This window comes from Acomys russatus, chromosome 31 (assembly GCF_903995435.1).
Source record: "Acomys russatus chromosome 31, mAcoRus1.1, whole genome shotgun sequence".
NCBI classification, from domain to species: domain Eukaryota; kingdom Metazoa; phylum Chordata; class Mammalia; order Rodentia; family Muridae; genus Acomys; species Acomys russatus.
This window is the reverse complement of record NC_067167.1, coordinates 31,544,261-31,567,929: the sequence shown is the minus strand read 5'-3', so window position 1 is coordinate 31,567,929 and position 23,669 is coordinate 31,544,261. Positions and strand designations below refer to the sequence as shown.

General features: G+C 45.8%; 1 protein-coding gene across 1 annotated transcript in view; it reads right to left on the bottom strand.

Annotated features, from left to right (window-relative positions):
• E2f7 (E2F transcription factor 7) overlaps window positions 1–23,669 on the bottom strand; it is a 40,967-nt gene that overhangs the window by 10,280 nt on the left and 7,018 nt on the right. The window contains exons 2-6 of the mRNA XM_051139796.1: window positions 22,934–23,212; window positions 18,043–18,211; window positions 11,473–11,763; window positions 9,854–10,012; window positions 8,410–8,544 (exon numbers count right to left, since the gene is read on the bottom strand). Coding sequence (XP_050995753.1) covers window positions 8,410–8,544; window positions 9,854–10,012; window positions 11,473–11,763; window positions 18,043–18,211; window positions 22,934–23,212 — 1,033 coding nt within the window. The remainder of the gene's footprint in view (window positions 1–8,409; window positions 8,545–9,853; window positions 10,013–11,472; window positions 11,764–18,042; window positions 18,212–22,933; window positions 23,213–23,669) is intronic.

Sequence of the window (23,669 nt, the reverse complement as noted above, 5' to 3'; positions counted from 1 at the left end):
AACCCAGGCAGCCATCCCCTCGGTCTGGATCATCATTCCTGACTTGTCTGTGTTTATTTCTTACAAGCTAAGCATACATATTTTAAATAGAAATCTGATTTCAAGTCTAGCTAGGCTTTCAGAAAAATGCACTTTCACTCAGTGCAACTTTGAGGTCGAACCTAAAGTAAGAATTGTATGGCTCTCCCTTCCATGTAACCCAATATATGTTCCTTCTATAAAATCAGGAAATAAAGCAAAAAAGAAAAATGGGTCAAGCCAGCCCCAGGGACCACATCTGCCTCCTCTCCTGAATTAAATAAAGCACTGAGCAGAAATGCATACACTGGCGGCTCTTGGGAGCTGGGAAGACCACGTGACCTCTTAGAGCAGAAACGAAATCAAGCGAGCTTTGACCGTCCTAACTGAACTGCCTGGAGGATATTTCTAGGTTGGGGTGCAGGAGCTTGATAGTCTCCCCAAGCTGAGGGTGCAGCTGGGAGAACTTAAGCACCACGGCAGCTAGAGTTCACAAGGTAGAATACCAAAGAGGACAGATGAGCAGACAGAAAGCTGGAGGCCTGCGAGGGGCTCCCCAGAGCACGCAGTGCAGTATGGGAATTCAGAACACTATGTGAGGTCAGGGAAAGACGTGCCCAGAAGGGAGAGCCTTCTGTAGCTCACACAGGGCCAGCACAAGGAGAGGAAAACCTCCTCATTGCAGGGGAGGTGTGTGTGTGTATGTGTGTGTGTGTGCACTGTCTAGAGCAACAAGACCGTGTTGGCTCAGCAGTGGGAAAATGAACGAATGGTCTGGTCTTCTGTTCACAAAGGCAACATTTTCTCCACTTATCTGCTGATAGAGAGATAAATAGATCAACTTAGGTTGAGCGCACACTTTGGCTACTGTGAATAGTGCTATAACAGCTGTGAGCGCAGATACCTTCTCAACAGACTGATCTCAGTTCTCTTGGCTACTAGTGGGACTGCCGGATGACACGGATGACTGCCAGGTGACAGTTCTCTTGGCTACTAGTGGGGCTGCCGGACGACAGCTTTCGTTTCTGAGACCCTCCATATTGTTTCCTCCTACGGCTATACTCCATATCCAAAGTGTGTGCATTTGGTCTATTTGATAAACAGCCATTTGAGCAAGACAATTTCCCTGTGGTTTTGTTTTCACTTCCATTTTCCATGTGACTAATGACATTGAGCGTTTCCTCACCCTTGGAGGGCATTTGTGTCCTCCTCACTTGAGAATGTCTATTAGGTTGTGGAACCATTTGTACCCATCCCCCCTTCCTGCTGTTTAAATTCATTTTATACTCTGAATATTATTTCTGTGTCAGAGAGCTCTCTCCTCCCATTCTGTTTTTGTTTTTGAGACAGGGTTTCTCTGTGTAGCCTTGGCTGTCCTGGACTCGCTGTGTAGACCAGGCTGGCCTCGAACTCACAGCGATCTGCCTGCCTCTGCCTCCCGAGTGCTGGGATTAAAGATGTGCGCCACCACCACCTGGTATCTCCTCCCATTCTGTAGAGTGCTTCCTCACCATGATTTGCTGTATAGAGGGTTTTTTTTTAAAAGTTTGTTGTAATCTTATTTTCCAATGTTATTTGTTAACTATGCTTTTGGAATTGTACCAAAACCAAAAACAAACAAAAAAACCCAAACCAAACCAAAAAAAATTCATGTCCAGATTAACATCCTGAAGCAAACCTGTTTTCTTCTAGAAGAGTCATACATCATAACTGCTTACTTGGTGTTTGTTTGTTAATGAGATGGGGCTCTAGAGTCTTATGGGAATGTATCATTTTCTTAGCACCATTTACTGAAGAGAGTTTCTTTAATATGTGCTCGTCCTTGTCATGTTTGTCATAATAGTTGGCTGTCAACAGGACTGACTTCTTGGTTTGTTACTCGCTTGGCTGGGTTTGTGTTTGCATCCTTGCCCGCAGCATTTGGTTTGGATTCTACATTCTGTCGAATGTTCTGGAGTCAAGGTATTGTGATGCTTCTTGTTTGCTGGCTTTGGGCTCAGAGTTGCTCTAGCTCTTTGGGGTCTTCTGTGATTCTACAACTTTCCCCTCGCCATTTTGTTTTTGGTTTCTATGTAGTCCTGGCTATCCTGGAATTCAGTATGTAGACCATGCTGGCTTAGAACTCATAGAGATCCACCTGTCTTTGCTTCCCAAGTGCTGCTATTAAAGGCACAACCAGTTCCTCAACATTTTGAGAAGTTGTGTTTAATTCTTTTTTACCAGGTTGGCAGTTTCTTCTGTAGACACATCAACCGTTTTGTTAAATTTGCTTGAAGGAGTTTTATCTGCTGTGAACAGGACTGCTTTCTTCTCTCCTGTTAACTAAATGCTGTATGTTGGTCTATATCTGCAATTTTTCTGAATCCACTTGTCGCTTCTAACAGGTTTTGTGCGGTGTCTAGGTTCTCCTCCCGAAGCTATGCTGTTTGGAAACAGATTATTTGACTATGCGTTCTTTTCTTATGTCTTTGTCCCGATGGTTGTAAAACTTCCAATACTGTGCCGAGCAATAATGGTGACAGACTTAAGACGCCTGTTCAGCTCCTTCCATCTTTCACCTGAGGTATGAAGTTGTTTACTTGAAACCTGTTTTTGTTAAATGTAGGTGTTTAATTGCTGTAAACTTGCTTCCTAGGACTTCTGCTCTATCCCACGGGCTTTCATGTTGTACTTAAAGTGTTTTTTTTTTTTTTAAACATCCCCTTTGACCTTTTCATTGAATGCTCAAGAGAAGTGCTGTTTAATTTCTACATTTGTACAATTCACAACGTTCTTTTGTTGACTTCTAGCTTTATTCCTTTGTGGTCAGAGATGATACTACATTCATTCATTCAAATTGTTGAACCTTGGTTTGGGGCCTGGCACATGACCTCAGAGAAGGTTCTTCATGCGGATGAGGATGCGTTCTGTGTAGTTGTCAGATGAAAAGCCCTCTAAGTGTCTGCTGGTCTAATTTACTCTAACGGTATAGTTCCATTTGGGTGTTCCTTTGTTGATATTTAAACTCTAGTTGACATACTCATTGCTGAAAGCGGTGAAGCCTGAAACCCACCTTGTAGACCAGGGTAGCTTTGAATTCAGAGATCACCCATTTCTGAAGCCTCTCAAATGCTGGGCTTTGAGCCAGGCACCACTACTATTGCACCACAGCCCATCGCTCCTTTGGAGTCTAGTGAGGCTGGCTTTAGTTACTGGGTGCTTCAGTAATGGCTGCATATATAAACACAATTTAAATTCCTGGTTGAGCCGATCCTCTTATGATTAAATACCTACTGCTTTTTATCATCTGTGATACAAAGCTTATTTTATCTGATGTAAACACAGCTACTCCTTACTTTAGTCTCCACCTGCATGGTATATTTTTGCTACTCCTTGACTTTGTTAGATAGACAGCCTATCATCACTGTCATTGGATCCTCCAGCAGCCTTTATGTTTTACAGGGGTGTAACCTGTGTGCGTGCTGCCATCACTGGGAAGACACACTTTTATCATTGTTCATTATTTTCTGTTGCTCTGAGCATCAACCTCTCCGAGGTTTGGTTTTCTACATTAATAAGGTCTGACTCTCTCTTTGGTGACTCTGTTCTGCCGGCATGTTTTATAGTCTCGTGATACAGTTTTTTTGCTTCTAGTGTTCAGACTACTTTACGCATTTAAACATTTTCTTTATTTTCCAATAGCATATGTGAGTGTGTGTACGGAATGCATGGGGCGGTCAGAAAACTTGGGCAAGTTGGTTTCCTCTTTCTACTTTTGGGCTGAGTTCTAGGGCTCAGGCACAAACTGTCAGGCTTGGCAGCAGGTGCCTTTACCTGCTGAGTCACCTCACCAGCCTGAGGGTTTTCTTACAAGTCTGTGAGGCTGGCCTGGTGGGGGTGAATTTAAACTGTTTCTGCATTAGATTTTGGCCTCATTTCTCAAGGATTACTTTCTTGGAAATAGTATTCTCGGCTAACATTTATTTTTCCTTTTAGGATTTGAAAAAAAAAAAAATATGTATGTAAAAGAAATTTCTCTTTGGTTTTTACTTGATCTCCAATTCCTTGCTATGTTTCTCATTCACACAATAAATCTAATTTCCTAATTGCATGGAACCATCAATATACTTGCATAGCCCATTAACTTTCTTGGAATTCTGCTGCTGAATTCTGTCAGGTAATTAAGTTCCTTTTCTTTGGAGCCCATTGCTGGATTTATGATGTGGTTCCATTACGTTTTATAAAATGCCTCATGTGTTCACTTGGATGCCCGTCCAGCTGGCCGAAACGCTGACTACCAGTTTTATAGGGTGCCTTGCTTCTGTCGGAAGGCTTTCTCCTGGCAATATGGTCAATGGCAGTATACGGACAGGCTTAGGCTCCAGGCAGATGCTTTAGTCACGCAACTTCTTCCGTTGTAATCAACACCTGCAACACATGTGCAGGTCTCAGAGGTCTGTGTTGCAGAACATGCGAGGACACACTGGCAGCTGAGAAGAGGCTCTAGGGGGAGCAGGTTGGCTGGCAGCTCTGCAGTATATCTGGATGTGGGGTGTCCATCTGTTCCGTTGTAGAGGTAATGCGGTCCCTGTGAGTCCAGAGGAGTGCAGGAGAGCACGCTGAGGAGCAAGGTGCCTGCTAGAATTTGAACACTATGAATGGATGCAGCTTGTGAGTGCTCCCGTGGGTGTCTGAGGGCTGCACGGCAGATTCACAGGCCCTATGGAAGTCAATGTGCTCAGGACTAGCTGTCCAGCTGTTTCCTGGCCTGCAGATAGGTAGGTGGGGTCCAGTCTGCTTCTTAGAGCTTCCTTGGGAGGAAACTGAGGACAGTTTTTGCCTAGTCCATACTTGGGGCCAGAGAATGAGGAGAGCCACAGAACTGTTTTCCAGAAGTCTCACTGGTTTGGGCCAACCAGGGCGGGTGGCTGCTGTTAAGGTCATGGAGGGGTGGGCCACTCTTTCCAGATGGTCCTCTGCAAGTCAGGCTTCCCAGACATTTACTGGCACTGTGACACTGAGGGCTTCAGCCACGAGCTGGTTGCCAGGATGCTTCCTGTAGCTAGGGTGGGCTGACATGGATGTTCAGGTGGTTCTAGGGCCACAAGAAGTTAGAAAGAGCTACCGGTTTCACAGAGACTTCTGTAAACTGAGCTACTTAGGGTGGGTTGCTCAGGTACTTCCCGGGACTGGGAGGGACTACCAGGCTGGTTCACAAGGCTGAGCTGGGCTGCACTCTTTAGGAACAGTACCCTGGCTATGTGAATTCAGTTTTAAAGATAGCTGGACTCTTTCTTAGGGCCTGTGATGGGCTGAAAGCTTTTCTAATACGTTTCAGCTGTCCGTGGTGTGAGTGGAGTGGGTCCCTCCTGCTCGCTTTCCCCTTCATTAGCAGTTCTCCAGCTGTGGGTCACAACCCCTTTGGGTCAATTTCATTACTAGTCATAACAAGGAGCAAGGTTACAGTTATGAAGTAGCAATGAGAATAACTAACTTGGTGGTGGTGGTGGTGGGGTCAGCACAAGATGAGGAACTGTATTAAAGGGTCTCGGCATTAGGAAGTGTGAGAACCACTGCCTGACTCAGGGTTAAGCTGGAGACCGGCTGCAGATGCTGTGCTCTTTTGACTCAAACCTTTACATGCCTATTGCGATCTCCCTTGGCGCTCTGCTGCACATCTGACCCCACCACGCTCCAGGGAGGTCACTGCTCTGCTTTTCCTTACTTTGCTTCTTTGTTGAGGGAGAAAGCACAGCAGGAGTCTACACTCAGCCATCTTGCTGATGTCAGTCTAGGGAGCCATTTTAAGTAGCAGAATCACTAACAGGAAGCACGGGCACGTGAACACACAACACTAAGGACCGGAACACTGTAACAGGAAGCCTGTAGAACCACATCTAGGAATGAGTACAAGGGGAAACTCAATTTTTTATCCTTTTCTTTTTTTTGTTGGTTTTTCCTAAAATGCCTAAAAATGCCACAAGCACTCGTTTTCGAGCGGCAAATTTTAGTGGGCATGCGGATTTACAAATATGGAATCAGTGAATAATGAAGGTCAACCTAATAATTCACTCATAATTCTAGGACACACCCACAGACCTTGAGTGGCAGGAGAGCATCTAGGGATGAGCGGGCAGAGAGGAAATGAAGGGCGGGGCACTTGTGAGGAAGTTAAGTACACAAAACGTATCAAGTTGCAAGTCTGTGCCATTTAGTGCACCCCAGTGAGACTCCAATAAAATTAAAAAGAGAACACCCACATACAATAAAAGGAAGGAGACCGTTATAAAGGCAAAATGTGAGAACCTTAAGGGGTGAGGAGGAAATCATGGATTTCCTAGGCGTGGCCGAGGATATGTGACAGCATCAGTAATAGAGCTGGAGGGCAGAAAAGGAATAATACGGGTTGCTGAAGGGTAGAGGATCAAATTTGCAATTCCTGACCTGATTCCAAGCCGTCCTTCCTGCAGCAGAACGGAGTTCTAGCAGCTGTGGGTCACAAACTGTGCAGGAATCCTAACTCCTTGGCTTCTCAACAGAAGCTCACGCCTCTACTGATGAGATCTGTTCAACAGCGTCTCTGCGTTGCAGTCTTTCTGTCTCCATAATCTCTCTGCTCAGGGACTCCTTGTCACTTGTTCCAGCCAGCCACTATGACTTTCTTGGCTCAGCCTCAGAGGCCGTCCAAGAGTGTGTCCCCAGGTCATTATAGTGTACCTCATTTTCTACCCCGTGGTCTCATCTTAAATCAGGCTGGCTAATCTCCCCAGCGTGGTCCAGATTTATTCTCAAGTATGCTATTCTCCCAAATTTCCCCAAACTGAATCCATCATAACTTAACTTGTATGGTCTGCATTCCTACAGAGGCAGTACCGCCTCGTCTCAAACTCGGTGCTAATTCTACGCCTTTGGTAGAGGCTCACCGTCCAACTCCAGTGGGTGACAGATCTACCCCTGGATGTATAGGGCAAGGGCATCCCGCAACACTGATTTCCACACTTGTAGCTGTCCAGAGGAAATGCTCTTTCTCTAGGTGACCAGGGAAAACAACATGAGCTTGGCATTCGAGCCAGATCTCGAAGGCTGAGACAACATACTCATATGCCTCACAAGATGCTCGGGTCAGGCAGAGCATTTATGTGACACTGCTCCTAGATGATTCTATTGTCGAGTGACCTTTTGTCTTTGTGTAGGTCGACTCTCAGGTTTTTTCACATAATGATGGCAGTGCTTTATGGCCCGTATCTCAGAACGCATGCCCACCATTAAGGATCACGTGACCATTTTTTTTAATGCCAAAAAGGAGGCGGCTTCCCAGGTGAGGAGAAGCCAAAGTACAGAAGCAAAAAACATAACAAAAAACGATGAAGTCTTTTATTTCTTGTAGGCACAGACTGCGCCCCACCCTGCAACAGCTTAAACCTCTCATGGCATACAGTACAGTAGTTGGTCTGCACTTCCCACTTACTTGCTGGGTTGAAGTAGTTATACTTGATTTTAAGTGGTTTTTATTGAGATCCTAATATGTTATCAGGGAGGCAGAGAGCTATATCTTTTATAAGTCCTAGTTAAATGGCACTAATTTGGGCCAGTAACACCAATATCGAAAGGGTAGTTTAAAAATAATCTTGGGGCTGCAGAGATGGCTCAGTGGTTAAGAACACTGACTGCTCTTCCAGGAGTCATGAGTTCAATTTCCAGCAACCACATGGTGGCTCACAACCATCTATAATGTGATCTGATGCCCTCTTCTGGCTGCAGGTGTACATGCAGGCAGAGCACTGTAAACATAATAAATAAATAAATCTAAAAATAATCTTAATGGCTGTGTCCAGACAGCATAGCTACATACAAAGTACCTTTCAAAGGAGACCCAGCCCCTGACTGCACAGATGTTAACTGTGAAAAAAGCACAAGGCAAAACTCTTTGATCATAGTTTAGCAAAATCATGGTATATTTAGCCTTTTAACTAAATACATAAAAGGTTTTTAGTATGTCCCCACTAGATTTAGAAGCTACTGTATGTCACACTAGGTTTGTGAGCAGTTGATTATAGTTTTTTTTAATGTTATTTGGAGTTTTCCTGAAAAAACAATGGTTTATTTTGTTTACGTAGAACTAACCCAAGTTCAGAAGTGTCACTTTAAATTTTTAGTCCTAAACTTTCAGAAAAAAGTTCTAGAACAAAATAAAAATTCATAAACAGGTATACTTTAACGTCCCTTTCTGATGTGTATGAGGCAACCAGCACCTATGTTTCCTGGATAATATGAATTATTGTTCCAAGAGTGAGGTTGTTAGTCTAGCGTTCGCTGTGACACGGAGAATGGAAAAGGTTAATTTGGCTGTCTAGATGTCTAATTAGGAAAAGGAATTATACAGCAGGCCCTATCAAGACCGCGGCTCCTTACCACTGGGGCTGAAGTCCACGGGCCCGATCCATTTGAAGGCTGGTTTCCGGCCTCGCTCTTCCGTCACGTGTACTTTCTTTATCAGAGCCAAGCTGGTCAAAACATTGGCTATGTCATAGAGCCGTCGTACCTTTGCTTAAAGATATAAAACACAACTCTGGTCATGCCATGTGTAATGCCAATGCGTTTTCGTTTCTGACAGGGACTATTCCTTGGCTACCACACAAAGCCTCCAGAGGACAGGTGGTCGGAGACTGGTGGCTCTGCCATGCTATCACTCAGGATCTATGTACCCAAAGCATCTGCAGACACACAGAATGTAAGGGGAGGACGATGTGTCCTTGCCCCTCCCACAAGGTCATGTCTCATGTATCCTCTGCTGACAATAGCAAAAATACAGGGGAAACAGGCTATAATTAGAGGCTTAGGAAATATAATTCTGCTTTGTGGACAGCAAAGGCTTGCCCTGAGTATCCCCCAGCAAGAGGTGGTGGCACCTTCCTCCCAGGCAGCTGGTCTGTGAAAACAACAGGGATCCCCCAGGCTCTCAGTGATGCCACACTCCTGGGGACACAGGACACCCAAGACTCAAGGCCAGGAGGTACAGCCATGGCGAGCGGCAGCTGCTCACCTGAAAGCCTGGCCAATGGGGAGAGCTGTGAGGGGCGTACTCTGCCTCTGAAAGCATTTTGGAGAAACCTCTGGAATATGCACGTATGAAAGGGGCGACTCAGAAGCCATGTTAAAAAAGGAGGATGAGATGGCGCGCCTGCTTTTCTATTCAAGAAATGAATAAAGAGTCAGGCGTCTACTTGATGTCACGGCGCCTGCCAGGGCTGGCATTTCTCTTAACCATCTCACCCATGGGGTGGCTATTATTCTAGCAAAAAACCCAAAAGGCAACTGGAGGAGACAAGCTCATGGCTCCTCACCAGGGCATAGCTTGCGAGCAGAGCTCTAAGGCAAAGGAAGGTGCGTGGGTGTGACACCTAGAGACTCTCTCCCTTCCGAGCAGCCCTGTCCCCTCCCCCTCTGCCCCCAACCCTAGCCATTTCTCTAGCACTTACCTGTAGACAACTCTCATCTCCACCCTTCAGAGAAGTAGGCGGGGTATGGGGAGAAAAGGGGAAAGAAGACTCAGACATTCAGTCGCTGACAGGAGTATCACCAAAGAGAAATGCAAAGTCATCACGCCCTCCCTGGCCTGGGGTGCGTTCAGCCTCTCATTCTGAGTCCACTGTAACTGCGGAGAAAAAGGCTTCTGCCTTGGATTGGTGTGTGCGTGTAGGGGTGTCTGTTTGGTGAGTGACCTCTTCTGACACAGAGGGCTTTTCTGAGCACATTTCTCCAAAACCACCACCATCAAGAAAACCCTCTCCGTATATATTAAGCGTAGAGGCAATCTCCTCTTGTGCTGATGCACGCATTAGGTGAGGGCTCTTACTTTTGAATTTACTGTGATCCGGGGTATCTTGGCTTTCTTCTATGAGGATCTTGGCAGCCACGTCTAGGGTAACAATCTTGGTTTTGGAGACGAGGAACAGCATGACAAACTTCTGGCTCATAATCCTTAGAGATTTATCTTTTCGACTGTTTACAGATGCTAAAAAATAGGGAAAAAAAGTCATCAAAACAGGTTTATCACAAGAAACACTTTGCTCCCAGTTTTCCAGAGTGCTCTCACAATGGCAGCATATGGAATGGTCATCCGGTAACAGGCAGAAAGAAGCCCACTGGACGCACATCACAAAAATAAGCCCGTAAAGGAGTCGGAAGGATTTTCCTGCATCTTGGAAAATAACTGCAGTGGGCGCAGACCCCAAGATGTGGCTTTTTACCCACTCCTAACGCTTCATGCTTACACCACGTGATAGAAGCCACATGGCCGTTCTCCTTAAGCAACTTTTTTGAAAAGATTAATGCAGGCAGATAAAAGGAGACAGGCAGGGATCCGGAATTGTTGTCTGAATTCTGACTCACCTCTCAAAAGCTAGAACTCTGTGTGTCTGTGTTGATGTGCATGGGTGGTCTATGTTCATGGTCCTGTGGAGGGGGGTGTGAGGAGCCCAGAGGTCAATATTCATATTTCTTCAATTGCTTATCCATCTTATTTTTTGAGGCAGGGTCTCTCACAGAACCTGGACCTCACTTATTCAGTGAGACTGGCTGGCCAGGGAGCCCCAGGGAGCCCCTCATCTTCTGCCTTCCCAGTGCTAAGATCACAGGCACACACCATCGTGCCTGACTTTGTATAGTGGGGACCTGAATTCAGGTCCTTAGCTACCTCTCTTGCCCAAGAATCCCATTTTTCTCTGTTATCACAGTGGCTAGCATGTACCCTAACAGAGTAGGTGCCTGCCTTTATACAAATAGGATACTGATTATTTCTGTGCTCCCATGGAAGCCAGGTACAGTCAGATACATGCCTCTCTCCTCTGGCTACATGGGTAAGTGCTTCCTCATGGGGCGGAGCTAAAAGGCACAAAGCTGTGGCTCTAAAGAAAACCATCCTACCCTTCCTTCAGTGTCTAACAGGGCAAGGTAGTGAGTGATGCCTGTATGTACCATCCTCACAACACGGAGGATGTGGGACTGATGGCGTACCAGTGTTTGCAGTGCGAAGACGAGGACAAATAAGTTGAGGTAAAGGAAGAACAAGATGGGGGGAAAAAAAAAAGCAAGACAATTAAATGACACCAAGGGGAAGCAGGGCTTGTCCATCTTTCTTAACAGATTCAGCTACTGGGGCTATTTTCCTTAGTAATTTACTCTAACAAGTAATTGAATGAAATGCTTTAAGAAGAAAATGTCTTCAGTGTGAGGTCTCAGAGGCAAGCAGTATGTGCCTACGTGTGGCTCACATGCTCTAACTAGGAGAACGGCCACGGGTAAGGTGGAGTGGGCAGCCCCGCCGGGAGCCCTCTGCCTTTCCTCAGTAGGGTAAGAGAGCATCTCCCCTCAGGGCAGTCAGTCACTCTGGCACCTCACATCTTAGTAGTCAGTCTCTCAGTCAGAGACAATCACTTCCTTTTGCCATTATTCCCAAGTTTATAACAGACTCACAGGAGGGGTAGTCGGGTTCAGAAAAATCGAGTAGGTGTTGATCTTGGGGATCCGGAGACCCATCCTTCCTGCGTTCTCCGAACCTATACTCCACCAGGTCCAGCTCCTTCTGTTGGAGGCAGGCCATCTGCTCTTCGTATTTCTGCTCCTCTCCCAGCCTCTGCAGCGTCCTCAGGGTTTTGGGTAGGCTGTGCCGACCGTGCCAACCGTACTGATTCTTAGCCACCCGGCTGACCAGATGCAGGGACTCTAGCACGTTCACAATGTCATAGATGCGCCTCCTTTCGACACCTGTTTGCGAAGAAGCCAAAGGGCACCATGTAAACGGACATTTCTGAGTCTCAGCTCCGGAAGGGCCTGGGACGTGAACTATGTGCTCGCCGTGCCAGTTAATGCCCACCCAGCGACTGTGGCTAATCAGGAAGGCCGTCAGAGGAAGAAGACTCAAAGAGACCCTGTTTTTTTTTTTTTTTTTTTCCTTCTTGGGATCCAACCTTCAAACACATCTAGGGTGGCATACTCTTAAGATGGCCAGGCTACCTTCTGTGTGGCAGTGACAGCACAGCACCCGTTCTTTAGACCTGTTGATAAGCACACTGCTCACGCACTATGGCAGAATGCAGTAAGACGAACAGCGTGCCTACTGGACACGGTAGCTGGCTGGTGGTGACCCACACTCCTAACTGGTGGGCTTGTATTAGCTGCCTGTCTTCTTGTTATGACAAAACGTTTGACAGAAGCAACGTAAGAAAGGGCTTCTTCTGACTTATGGTTTGAGGAGACAGCTTACCACGGTGGCGGTCAAGAGGCAGCTACTACACTCACTCAGGAAACAGAAGGAGGCGAAGCTGGCGTTCAGCTTGCTCTGCCTTCTCTTTTTAGTCAGTTTGGGATCCTACCCCATAGGACAAATCTTGTCACACTGACAGCAAGGACTACCACAGAACTATAAAACAGGCTTTGTCATAACTATCTCCTCACCGGACAGTACTGTCCTTTCTTGGGAGTGTGAATGATGTAACAATTAATACAGTAACTCTGACCAGTCTGGTAAGGTAAATGGATGATAAATATCGCCTTCTGTTTTAAACTGGAACCCCCAGATTCAAGGGTTTGGGCTCCCTTCTGGTGTTGCTGGAGGACCACATATCCTCTGTCTGCAGTGGTTTGTACTAACTGTTCTTGCCCTCTCAGTCACTGTCTGCCAACAAGCAGCCCAAAGGGCAGCCCAAAGCCCAGGGCAGGCCTGCCGTGAAATTCACCACCCCTTTCCCTGCACGCCTGTAAGTAGGAGTTCCCTTCTAATTACAGAAAATATGTATGCTGATTAACTATGGAATGTCCTAGAATCAGACTGCCTGGAGAGGAATCCTCACCTCTATCCCTTATAAGTGGCCTGCCCCAGGAAGTCACTAAACCTTTTCATAGTACGAACCTTATAAAATAATTATTAAGAGCATTACTGAAAAGGGTCCTCAACAGATGCTAATTTGATATCTATGTTACACCACTTGGAGCTACCTAAAGCCCCCACTAACATAAAGAGTTACAATAGAGGCAGATTTTAAACATCTCTGGTTCATGACTCATGCTGTTGGGTAACAGGCCCTGGGCCTACTGTTCGCTTTGCCCTCATCTAAGTACCCACGCAAAAAGCCTCTAGGTACTCTGTAGAAAACCCAATGGCTATAAAGATGCTCTGTTTGTGTCATTTGCCAGAGATAGCCTCAGTGAAGGTAGCTTTGGGCTCCTTAGAGATAGAATGTGAGAAAGACACCAAATAATCAACAACACTCTAGACCCAAAGGGAGCTCTATCACACACACAAAGGGAAATTTCACGGTCAATCAGAACGCTGCCACTCATGACCCTGAACAGCTTGCCTCCCACCCCAGGCTCAGCGTCAGCTGCCCTGCTGGAAGGTACTGGCAGGCACCTCTTATCCAGAGCTGTCTGGTTCTTTACTCCAGCCTGTTTCCACATAATAACACCTCCTGCTTAGCCTGTGCCATCCCATAAACCTTCCCATTAGAAATGCCAAGTGAAGGCAACTGAGACACCCTGGGGCTGGCCATATGCCTGGCTGTTGTGTTGTTTTGTGCTTGGTGATAAGCTGTTCAGTCTCCACCTAGTGGCCGGGAGTCCCGAGAAGGAAAAGGAAAGACATTCGGCTTGCTTTGAGAGGAAGATAAGGCTGTGCCAACAGGCGCCTGGTAGGTTGTTTCGGTAAATAGCAAACGTGATGGCAACTTGTCAGCTTAACCCATTATCAATTCTACCATGCCCAGCATCTCAATCCTGCCCAGGTTCCGCTGTGTGTGGGGGTGGGCCCCTAAAGTTCCATCCTCAAGACTTAGAGGCTGCCCTGGGGCTTGCTGTGAGGGAGGTTTCCCCTGGCATTCTACCCTTTTCCTTTGTACTGAGGTGACCTTACTAAGTCTACTCGTGGTCCTAGTTGTATCACACAAAGACTTAATGATTCCTGCTCTATTTTCTTTAGTCTACTTCCCTAGGAACTGACCGAGAATGTTATTCCGGTCAGTGTAAGAACCAAAGGTTGTTCTGTTTTCTAGTGACTAAGGTTATTTCCGAGTCTTTAGATGATTACTCATTAAACCCGGAGCCCAATCTACATGGCGGCAGACTCTGGAAATGAGCTTGAAAGCCTGCACATCTTTAGATATATGGTAGCATTAGAAATTAGGAGGGGACAAGGGGTTCAGGCTCGAGGCCACGAGATGGTCATGGAGAAAACCAGCTCCTAGGGAGAGACACTAGTTTTCAATCTCACATGAGAGGAGATGGCAGCTCGTTTTACTGGCAGGTCTATGTGGTCATAGGGTATTGGGAGGCTGTTGTGAAAACTCTGGAGTCTGGTTCCAGACAGCTATAACATGGAGTGATATATAGGTTGGGTGAATAAGAGCTTTCATCTGCCCCAGGACGGTACATTTTGCCTCAAATGTCTCACTTTTGTGTTCTGCACTAAAACCAGTACAAAATTTCTACCTGGAAATTGAATACATGGCAGGCGTGCAGGGCTGGGGGAGATTTTATGCTCTGGATGGTCTGGCAGTTAACCCTCGTTTTCTGCAAGACTGGTTTCTGAGACCCCTGCCAGGACCCCTCCCCAAGCACGTTACTCTTATTAGCTCAACTATGTTACAGGCGAGAAAACGTTAGCATCTCAAAGTTCAGAGCCGGGCCCTATCTGCCCCAAAGCCTAGCCCATGGTCTTCCCAGCAGAACCCACGGTCTCTTCAATGTCTCATTTTCCAACAGTCAGAGCCTTCTCAGCTCAAAAAGCTCAGCCCGACAGCCCACGATTCTGACACGTTTCTCTGGGCTACAGAAGAGACAGCTATGAGACACAAGCTATTAACTGTTCATTTAGCTTATCCCTTCAAATATTTCCCCACAGGTAAAGCTTCCTGTTTTTAAGTGGATACCCCTATGCCTCCAGGTTAGCGTGATTTCTGTTTAATGACTTTCAACAGTTCAATCTTCCTGAAACCCAATGTAGTCCCTGTCCACTAGGGGTCGCTCTTCCAAAGCAATGGTATACATATTTACAGCTGTGTGGGCATCTCAGGCACACACGCTCCTGCCACGTGAACATGTGCATCCCTCTTTGTCAGGAGGCTGGTCCAGCTGTGTATTTTCTATCCTGACAGGTTTGCTGTAAAGGCTATGGTGTAGGCCTTTTTCAAGTGTCATGTTCTTGCTCATTTAGTCTAAAAGGTGGAAGTGTCCACCTCCTGTAGAGAGAAGGGGTGAGACGCAGGTACAAGATGCCTATGGTATGCATAAACTCTAAAATGGGAGTTTATGTAAGTGTGAAAACCCAGGCACAAGATGCCTAGGGTATGCATAAGTTTATTTAAAGCTTAATGCCTTTTCTTTTGCTCAGGGCAACCGGCTTGTCTCTAAAACGAGATACATTTTCTCGGGGGACAGGTAGCAGCCTAGCCTACCATAAAGGCATCACAGAGCCTAAAGAAGGACATTTAGAACTATACAATCTTGTTTTGATTTCAATTAAATAATGATTGTATGTTCTTTGGTGATGGCAATATTATACTTCTTCTTTGAAAGAGGTCAAAATAAAACAGACCTGGATGAAAGGGAGACTGCTAACTTAAGTCAGTCTATACATACAAGAATTCAAACTACAGAACCAGCATGGATTGTTCTGGCATCCTGCACACCTCATGCATTTATAGTTTTAGAACTGTATAATGCTTGTGAGAAATTATGTTTTCAGAACAAAAGAACCAGACACTGATGCTGGGTCAGACCTGACAGGATGCATCCTCTAGCATGCTGAGATGCTGACATGCTGCATTCCTCATGTTCCATTCACAAGTGCTGCAGATGCTGTTTGGCATCAGAACAAAACAGTTCCCAGGACAGCTTCGAAGAAAGCTCCTGATTCCAATTGGTCCAGGATTTCAGACTGTCCCACACAGGATTTTTATTAAGCCTGGGATTTCTCAACATTTAGAGACAGGTCCACAAATATTATCTCTAGCTTATTTAACCATTTTCCCATTTTTATTTGGGCCCCTACATAGGTATTATTCATCCCAAATCAGCCAGAAGAAGCCTTAAAAAGAGAAAGATGTCCCATTTCCCTTAAGGGAGGGGGTTGGGTAAGGTTTGGGGTAAGGCTATGGATGTTTATCTTCATTGGGAGTTGGTTATGTTATTATTGGTCTTATTCAGAGAGATTGGACTCAGGGATTTCTCTCTGAAAAATACAGAAATATATAGGGACGATAGGACAAAAGGTAGATTATTGAATCTACTCTTCAACTTAGGGCCTAATTACTCACAACATTATTTTTAATTCATTGGTATAGTATTTTATATTTTGATGTAAAGTAAGTTTATTTTTAATTCATTGCACTACTCAATTTTATCAAGAATATAAATCCTAGGTTCACTAAATAGATAAGGTAAAATATCTAGATAAGGTCTTCAAAAACCTCAGAGACCTCAGAATATGGCATTTAAAGATTTATTTTTTTAAACTGTTTTGAGGATTCTTTAAAAATGAGACAGGTTGACTCCTGGCAACACCCAGCCCGCCTCAAAGAAGGTAATGAGTATCGAGGAACCCCCTTATGGAGAAGGCTTCAGATGTGGCAAATCAGCCACCGGGCAAAAATTTCCTCCCTTTCTGTCACAGACAGAACTCTGCTTGAAATGGGCAAGCTTGGATGCAGGTGAAGCTGACGGCCAAACTCTGCCAAGACAGGGTGGGCAAGTCCTCAACAGTCCCTGCTTCACAAATATGTCTGTCAGATATACTGGACCAGAAGGCTGAAGATGATGCTCCAACGTGTGAGAGAGTTTTGAGTGACTGTTCAGGCAGCAAAGTATCCCTGTCATTTTTTCATCTTGGAAGTTGCTATACTGCACTTCCTGTTTACTCAGGCAATTAATTTTATTCCTTCTCACGTCTCTAATGGGGCTGAAGACAGCAAAATGCTATGAGTATAACATGAATACAATGATAGTTTCGTGGTCTTGTGTGTGTGTATTGTTTATTGGTGTAATAATATAAATGTATAGGTAAAAGTTGTTATTTTTTAAATTAGACTAAAAAGGGGAATTGTGTGGAATGCCTTGAGTGGATGTAGCAGTTGTCAATAAAGCGCTATTTAGCCAATCAGCTGGGCAGAAGGACAGAAAGTGGAAGGCGGGGCTTTGAGGAGAGGAGGAGGAGCCTGGAGTGGACAGTTGACTGAGGGAGTTGGTGGAGGGAAGCTGCCCAGGACCATCAGATTGACAAGTGCTTGGGATAGGATTAGATCAGTTTAACTTTGGTTTACTAGTACATTAGTAGCAGTTTAGATTCTGCCCGGCGTAGTGCTTGTAGCTTTGAATTACATTTCAGTCTCTTTGTGTCAGTTATTGGCTCCTGGGCCGTAGAGAGATACAATTAACAGCAATACTCAAGTTTTTGCTTCTTATACTAATATAAATAATAATCCCAATTCCAAGCTCTCTGAAGCATATTAAAAACAAAGAGCAAGGTATCTGTAATTTTATGAGATAGTGCCTCACTGTGTAACCTAGGCTGGCCCCAAATTTACAGTCCTCCTAACCCTTGTCTCACAAGTACTGGGATTATAGGCATGTGCCATCATACCCAGTTTATACTTTTAGATCCTGAAATAAGAATTTAAAATGACATTGATCTGTGATATACGTATAAAAACACTACCTTCTACAATAAACACATTCTCTTCCCTGTATGACGTAATGGTTAAACCCACTCTGTACTTCCTGAGCAGCTCCTCTACCGCTGAGCTACAGCCCCAATCCCCATGTAGGTTAAAAGCCCAGAGTTTCTGCTTGGTCCTTTAGGTCTAGGCTTCCTTGAATTCTATGCACAGTGAAGGGAGGTTTGGTGGGGAGGGAGGTCTGCTGTCCTCACCCTCTCACAGGACCCCTCTGTTAATAAAAGAGGCTATGCGATGCCTCTGGCCTGCCCAGGGTAAACAGCTTCCCACTGCCACAGATGGCAGGCGGCAGGTGGTTGGATAATCGAACAATACGTACCAAGACTGAGGGCGACTTCATCTAGAGAGATGGTGGTTTTCTCAGTTGACACGGGGTAACTTGGATAGCGCGCTAGAAACTTCTGGCAGAGCAGCCCTAAACTTTTCTGTTTCCTGCTTGGCCTCTGCTTTTCGTAGTCGTCCATAGCACTGTCGCCAACGACGTCAAGCTACAGAGGGCAGACAGAAGGGAGGGGGGAGATGCCACGGTTACCACCTTAATTGCTGGTGCTGGCGAGCCCTTGGCAAAGTGGTCCCAAGCCACACCATTCGACATCCCAGTGAAAACAACTTCTAGTCTTTCTGAATGCTTTTCCTGTTATCTTCTCTGGACTGAACTGTTTCTCATTTTGAACATGAGGCTGGGACTCATGGATACAAGTTTAAGTAAAGCAGGAATGATGTGCTGGGCAGCTTGCTCCAGCCTTGCCTCCCTCTCACATGTGTGTGGACCTGGGAGCAGCAGCAACAGCAGGCACTTGCTGGAGGTGCAGCATCCCAGGCCTCATTTTGGACCCACTGCGGCGTCACAATCTGTTTTCTGCGACTCTGGGTGACAGTCAGTGACAAAGCCTGAGATGCAGGGACCCGTTGCACTGTTGTATATTTCAAGACGGACCAAATCCTGACAAACCTCCTTAAGGGCCAGTGAGCCGAAGTCTTTTCCTGTTCTAAGTATACTCAAATAGCACTCTGGGCTCTACCCACACTTGAACAGGTCTCCACTGCCAATCAAAGGCTTTTCAATAAACAGACCCAAGGAGAAAAGTCAATCTCAAAAGATTCAGAAAAGGCTCTTGACGAGTTTCATGTTGCACATTCATGACAATACAAGAGGTACTATCTGGCTAGCTGAGAAACCGTGGAAGTGTTCCCTGAAAGCCAGGAAAGCACGGATGCCCAGAGTCACGGGCCCTTCCGTAGCATGCATGGACATGTTAGGGCGTGAGGAGAAACTGAGGCAAAGGCCTGGAAAGCACAGACGAAACCTTTTCATTCTGAAAAGGGTATGATGGATCACTCAAAAAAAAAAAAAAAAAAAAAAAAAAAAAAAAGTGAAAAATTACAAAAAACAAGAGGCATTAGCAAGATAATTGAATACAAGAAGATATGTTTTGGCCGGGCGTGGTGGCGCATGCCTTTAATCCCAGCACTCTGGAGGCAGAGGCAGGCGCATCGCTGTGAGTTCGAGGCCAGCCTGGTCTACAAAGCGAGTCCAGGACAGCCATGGCTAACATAGAGAGACCCTGTCTCGAAACACCCCCGCCCCCCCCAAAAAGAAGATATGTTTTAAACCCAAGCTGCACACCTTTCATTCCAGCATGTGGGAGGCAGAGACAGGCAGATTTCTATGAGCTCAAGGCCAGCCTGGTCTACAGAGTAGTTCCAGGACAGTCAAGGCTGTACACAGAGAAACTCTGTTTTGAAAAACCAAGGGGAAAAAAAACTAAAAAAAAAAAAAAAAAGCAAGAAATAAAACCCAAACAACCCAAGTTGCACTCCTGTACAACAAGAGAAAAGTCAGTTCAAATGCTACGGTTTTTAGGAGTAAATCTAGCTAATATTCAAGATCTTACAGCAATGGATCTCAACCTGTGGGTCGCGACCCCTCTGACAAACTTCTATGTCCAAAAATATTTGCATTATGATTCGTAACAATAGCGAAATTAGTAATGTGGTAGCAACACAGAAATCTTATGGCTGGGGGTCACTATAACACAAATTGTATTAAAGGGTCACAGTGTTAAGAAGGCTGAGAACCACCGTGTTAGCACTTAGAATTGGGCACATGCACCAAGTTCACGGATGGGAGGCGTGGCACCATGGAGAAATGAATGCGTCTCCAGTCACTACAAATATCCCTTCCAGAGCCAGGCAGCGCGGCGCATGCCTTTAACCCCAGCACTCAGGAGGCAGAGGCAGGCACTTCTCCATCAGTTCGAGGCCAGCCCCATCTACAGGGAGTTCAAGGTGGGCAAGGGCTTCACAGTGACACTGTGTCTGAAAAAGCAAAATAAGACAACCAGTCTGAAGCATACGTGGAAGAAAGAGCCAGAAACAGGCCAGGCATTTTAAGTATATGGCAAAGTTTGTTCTTTGCCTATTGGAAAATAAATGGTCCTGGCCTCGAGCAGACAAGTAGGCCAGAAGAAAAGGAAAGGCTCTTGAAATAGAAATACACACAAGTAACTGTGACATATGCCAGATGTCGCATTGTCAGCTGAAAGAGGGAGAGGGCCTGAAAATTGTACAGACAAACATACAGAAAGAAAAAGCTGTGTTCTTGACTCATGTCACATATAAAAAGCAATTCCAAATGGACCCAAGATGTATAGAAAGCAAATTATAGTAAAGCATAGGAGAATGTGTTTCTAATCCTGGGCTAGACAAAGGTTAAAGAGATATAAAAAGGTTATCAAGGGCTGGGCGTGGTGGCGCACGCCTTTAATCCCAGCACTTGGGAGGCAGAGGCAGGCAGATCGCTGTAAGTTCGAGGCCAGCCTGGTCTACAAAGTGAGTCCAGGACAGCCAAGGCTACAGAGAAACCCTGTCTTGAAACAACAACAACAACAAAGAAACCCCCAAACAACAAAAACCCCCAAAAAGGCCATCCATATTTATTTACTTGTGTGTATGTGCGTGCACGCACTACCCATGGAAGCCAGAAGAGGGCACTGTATCCCTCTAGAAAGGAGTTAACAGAGGGTTGTGAGCCACCACGTGGATGCTGGGAACTGAACTCGTGTTTAGTGACAGCTTCAGAGGACACATGGATCAATGCTTCCCATGCCTGGTGGAAACAGGCAGGCGCTTGGGAGCATTGTGGCACCAAACTCCCTGTGGATTTGTGCACGGCCAATGACAGCGCTTCCACTAATGGTGAATACGCTAATTCTCAGACTTTGCGCTCAGAGGGTCGATCTGTGTTCCTAAAAAACTACTGAGGACCCCAGAGAGCTTTCTGTTTATCTGAGTATTTTGATGATGATCTTTCAGGGCTTTGTTGTTTTTGAGACAGGGTTTCTCTGTCTTGGAATGCATTCTGTAGACCAGGCTGGCTCTGATCTCGCAGCGATCTGTCTGTTTCTGCCTCCTGGTCACAGGGACTAGAGTTGGTGGTCGGCATATGAGTTCTTTCTGTTGATATTGAATATAGTAGAAAATGAGCAGAGATGGCACGATGCTGAGGTCAAAGGTCAGGATTTACATACTAGTTTCTAACCTCTGCAGTGATGGCGTCACAGAAAGCTAGATTCCATGCTTACTTCTGTATTTAGTGTGTTACAACATCTACATCTTGTAATCACGCAAACTTAAGAGAATGGGAATGTAACTGGCAAAAATCTTAGTGTTATTAAGAAAGTAACTTAGGGGCGGGGGGTGGGTGGCAGAGAGAGACCTCAGTGTTTAAGAGCACCTGCAGTGAATCTGGCTTCAATTCCCAGTACCGACATGGAGCAGGCCATAGCTGCCTGTAACTCCAGTTCCAGGGGATCTGATGCCCCCTTCTGGCCACTGTGGGCACTGCACCAATGCAACACACATACAGACAAGCAGATACACATGGCCACGGATCCTCTGCGAAGAAAGCTGTTCCCAGGTAGTATTTTGAGAACCACCGCTCTGGGAAATGTTAGTCAAGCACACGAGAAGATAGAGACAAGCTGTATATTTGTTTCCGCCCCAAATAGCTGAAACCACCTTAGTGGCCACAGACAGAAGAGGCACGTTGTCATAGTCACGCAGCGGATCTTTGTGTAGCAGTGGAAGAAGAGCCGTGACTGTGAAAACACGTGAATGATCTGAAAAAGCAAACCATGCCAGGCGTAGTGGCGCACACTTAACTGAGACACAGACAGGAAGCTCAGCTTCGGAGACTGTGGCCTCGAATCTACCATAAATGGCGGGGGGGGGGGGGGGGGGGGGGGGGGGGGGGGGTAGCTGGAAAGACTCCGATTTGCAAGTCATTTTTCTTGGGAGGTCTCAGAGGAAGTTTGGGAGGGAGTGAAAATGGCTGTTGGGTCTTTCTAGAAAGGATGAATGTGCTGTTTGGTGAGCGGCCCTGCTTCTTCATAGAGTATGTAATTTAAAGATGGCCTAAGAGCCATCTACAATGGCAGTTGGGCATGTGGCCTGGTGGCAGAGGGCTTGTCTACTAGGTACAGAGCCCTGGGGTTGAATCATTAGGCCGTGGTGGCTGAGGCCTCCGTAGCCTCAGATATTTGAATGCTTGGTCGTCAAGGAGTGGCACTCTTTGAAAAGGATTTGGAGGGAGTGTGTCTCTGGGGGTGGGCTTTATGATTTCAAAAGCCCACACCAGGCCCAGGGCCTCCCTATTGGCTGGCAGATTGGATTTAGCTCTGAGTCACTGCCCCAGTGCCCTGTGTGCCTCCTTACTCCCCATGGTGATACTGGACCAAACCTCTCAAAGTGTAAGCCAGGCCCCAATCAAATGCTTGCTTTTACAAGAGAAAGATGAAAACCACCTCCTCCACTCCTTTCCTGCACATTATAGCACAACAGAGCACCACTATAGCTGGCTGGCAGCCAAAAAAGGTCACTTATAGTATCTCTTCGTAGCAATAGAATAGTGATTAAGACAGCACACACACGCAACCAATCAAACAACAACAAAATAGCAGTGCTTAAAAAAAAAAAAAATCCAAGTATCTTTATTGGATCAAACTACTAATAAATTATTTTAAAAATGCGGTCTGGTTAAGAGAGGAAAGAAATTAATTATGAAAATGAGAATGAGTGGAAAATTCAGCTGTTAACAAAAAGATGGCATGTTTAATTAACACCGTGTTTGCCTGGACGCGTATCATGACTTTCTAATAATCACGGAAGTCTCTGGGGTCTTCCAAGAGCCCCGTGAGCACTGCCCTTACCTGCAGGGAGTTCACAAATGCATCCTCTTTGTTCTCGATGGGCCTGAACAGCCCCTTTTTCTTCTCTCGGTCTCTTATGTCTGGGCTGGCTGCACTGATGAGCATCTTCAGGTTGGCTGTGGGTGTCCACGGCTCCACCTGCTGCTGCCTCGCGATCAGCTTTACCGGAGTAATAGGATTTCTTTCTGGAGTAAAGAGTCTTTGCTTTGAAAGATCTATTGGCTCATTTTTCATTGGAGTCTTTGGAGTCATCCTTGATCGGTCAACAAATATATTTTCCTATTTAAGGCAAAGAAAACTTTGAGCAAGGCCAAGAAGGGGCAGGTGTCAGTTAAGAGTGCAGAGTATGTTCCACTTAGGTTTGGGAATCCAAAACAGACCTCACGTTCAAGGTCGGAGAGAAGTGAGATCGGATACACGGAAACTAGAGAGCTACAAGGGCACTGGACAGTGGCTCCAGGGAGCCCCCTTATATCTGCTACTCGGCTCACACGTATTTGTCATGAAGTGTTAGAGCAGTCACAAATGCATCTGTCACCAACGGATGCTTGTCATAGTTGGAAGTGAAGAAGGCCAAGTGAGTCTTTTCTGGCTTCACAGGGACTTATTTTTCAAAGTTATACTTACAAGTTTGCATTTCCCAGTGGAGAACAGCTAGGCCTTTGTAGTTCAAGGTTCAGAAGCAACCAGTAACAGGGCAAATTAAAGGGCGAGCAGCCAACCAAACGCTAGCTAG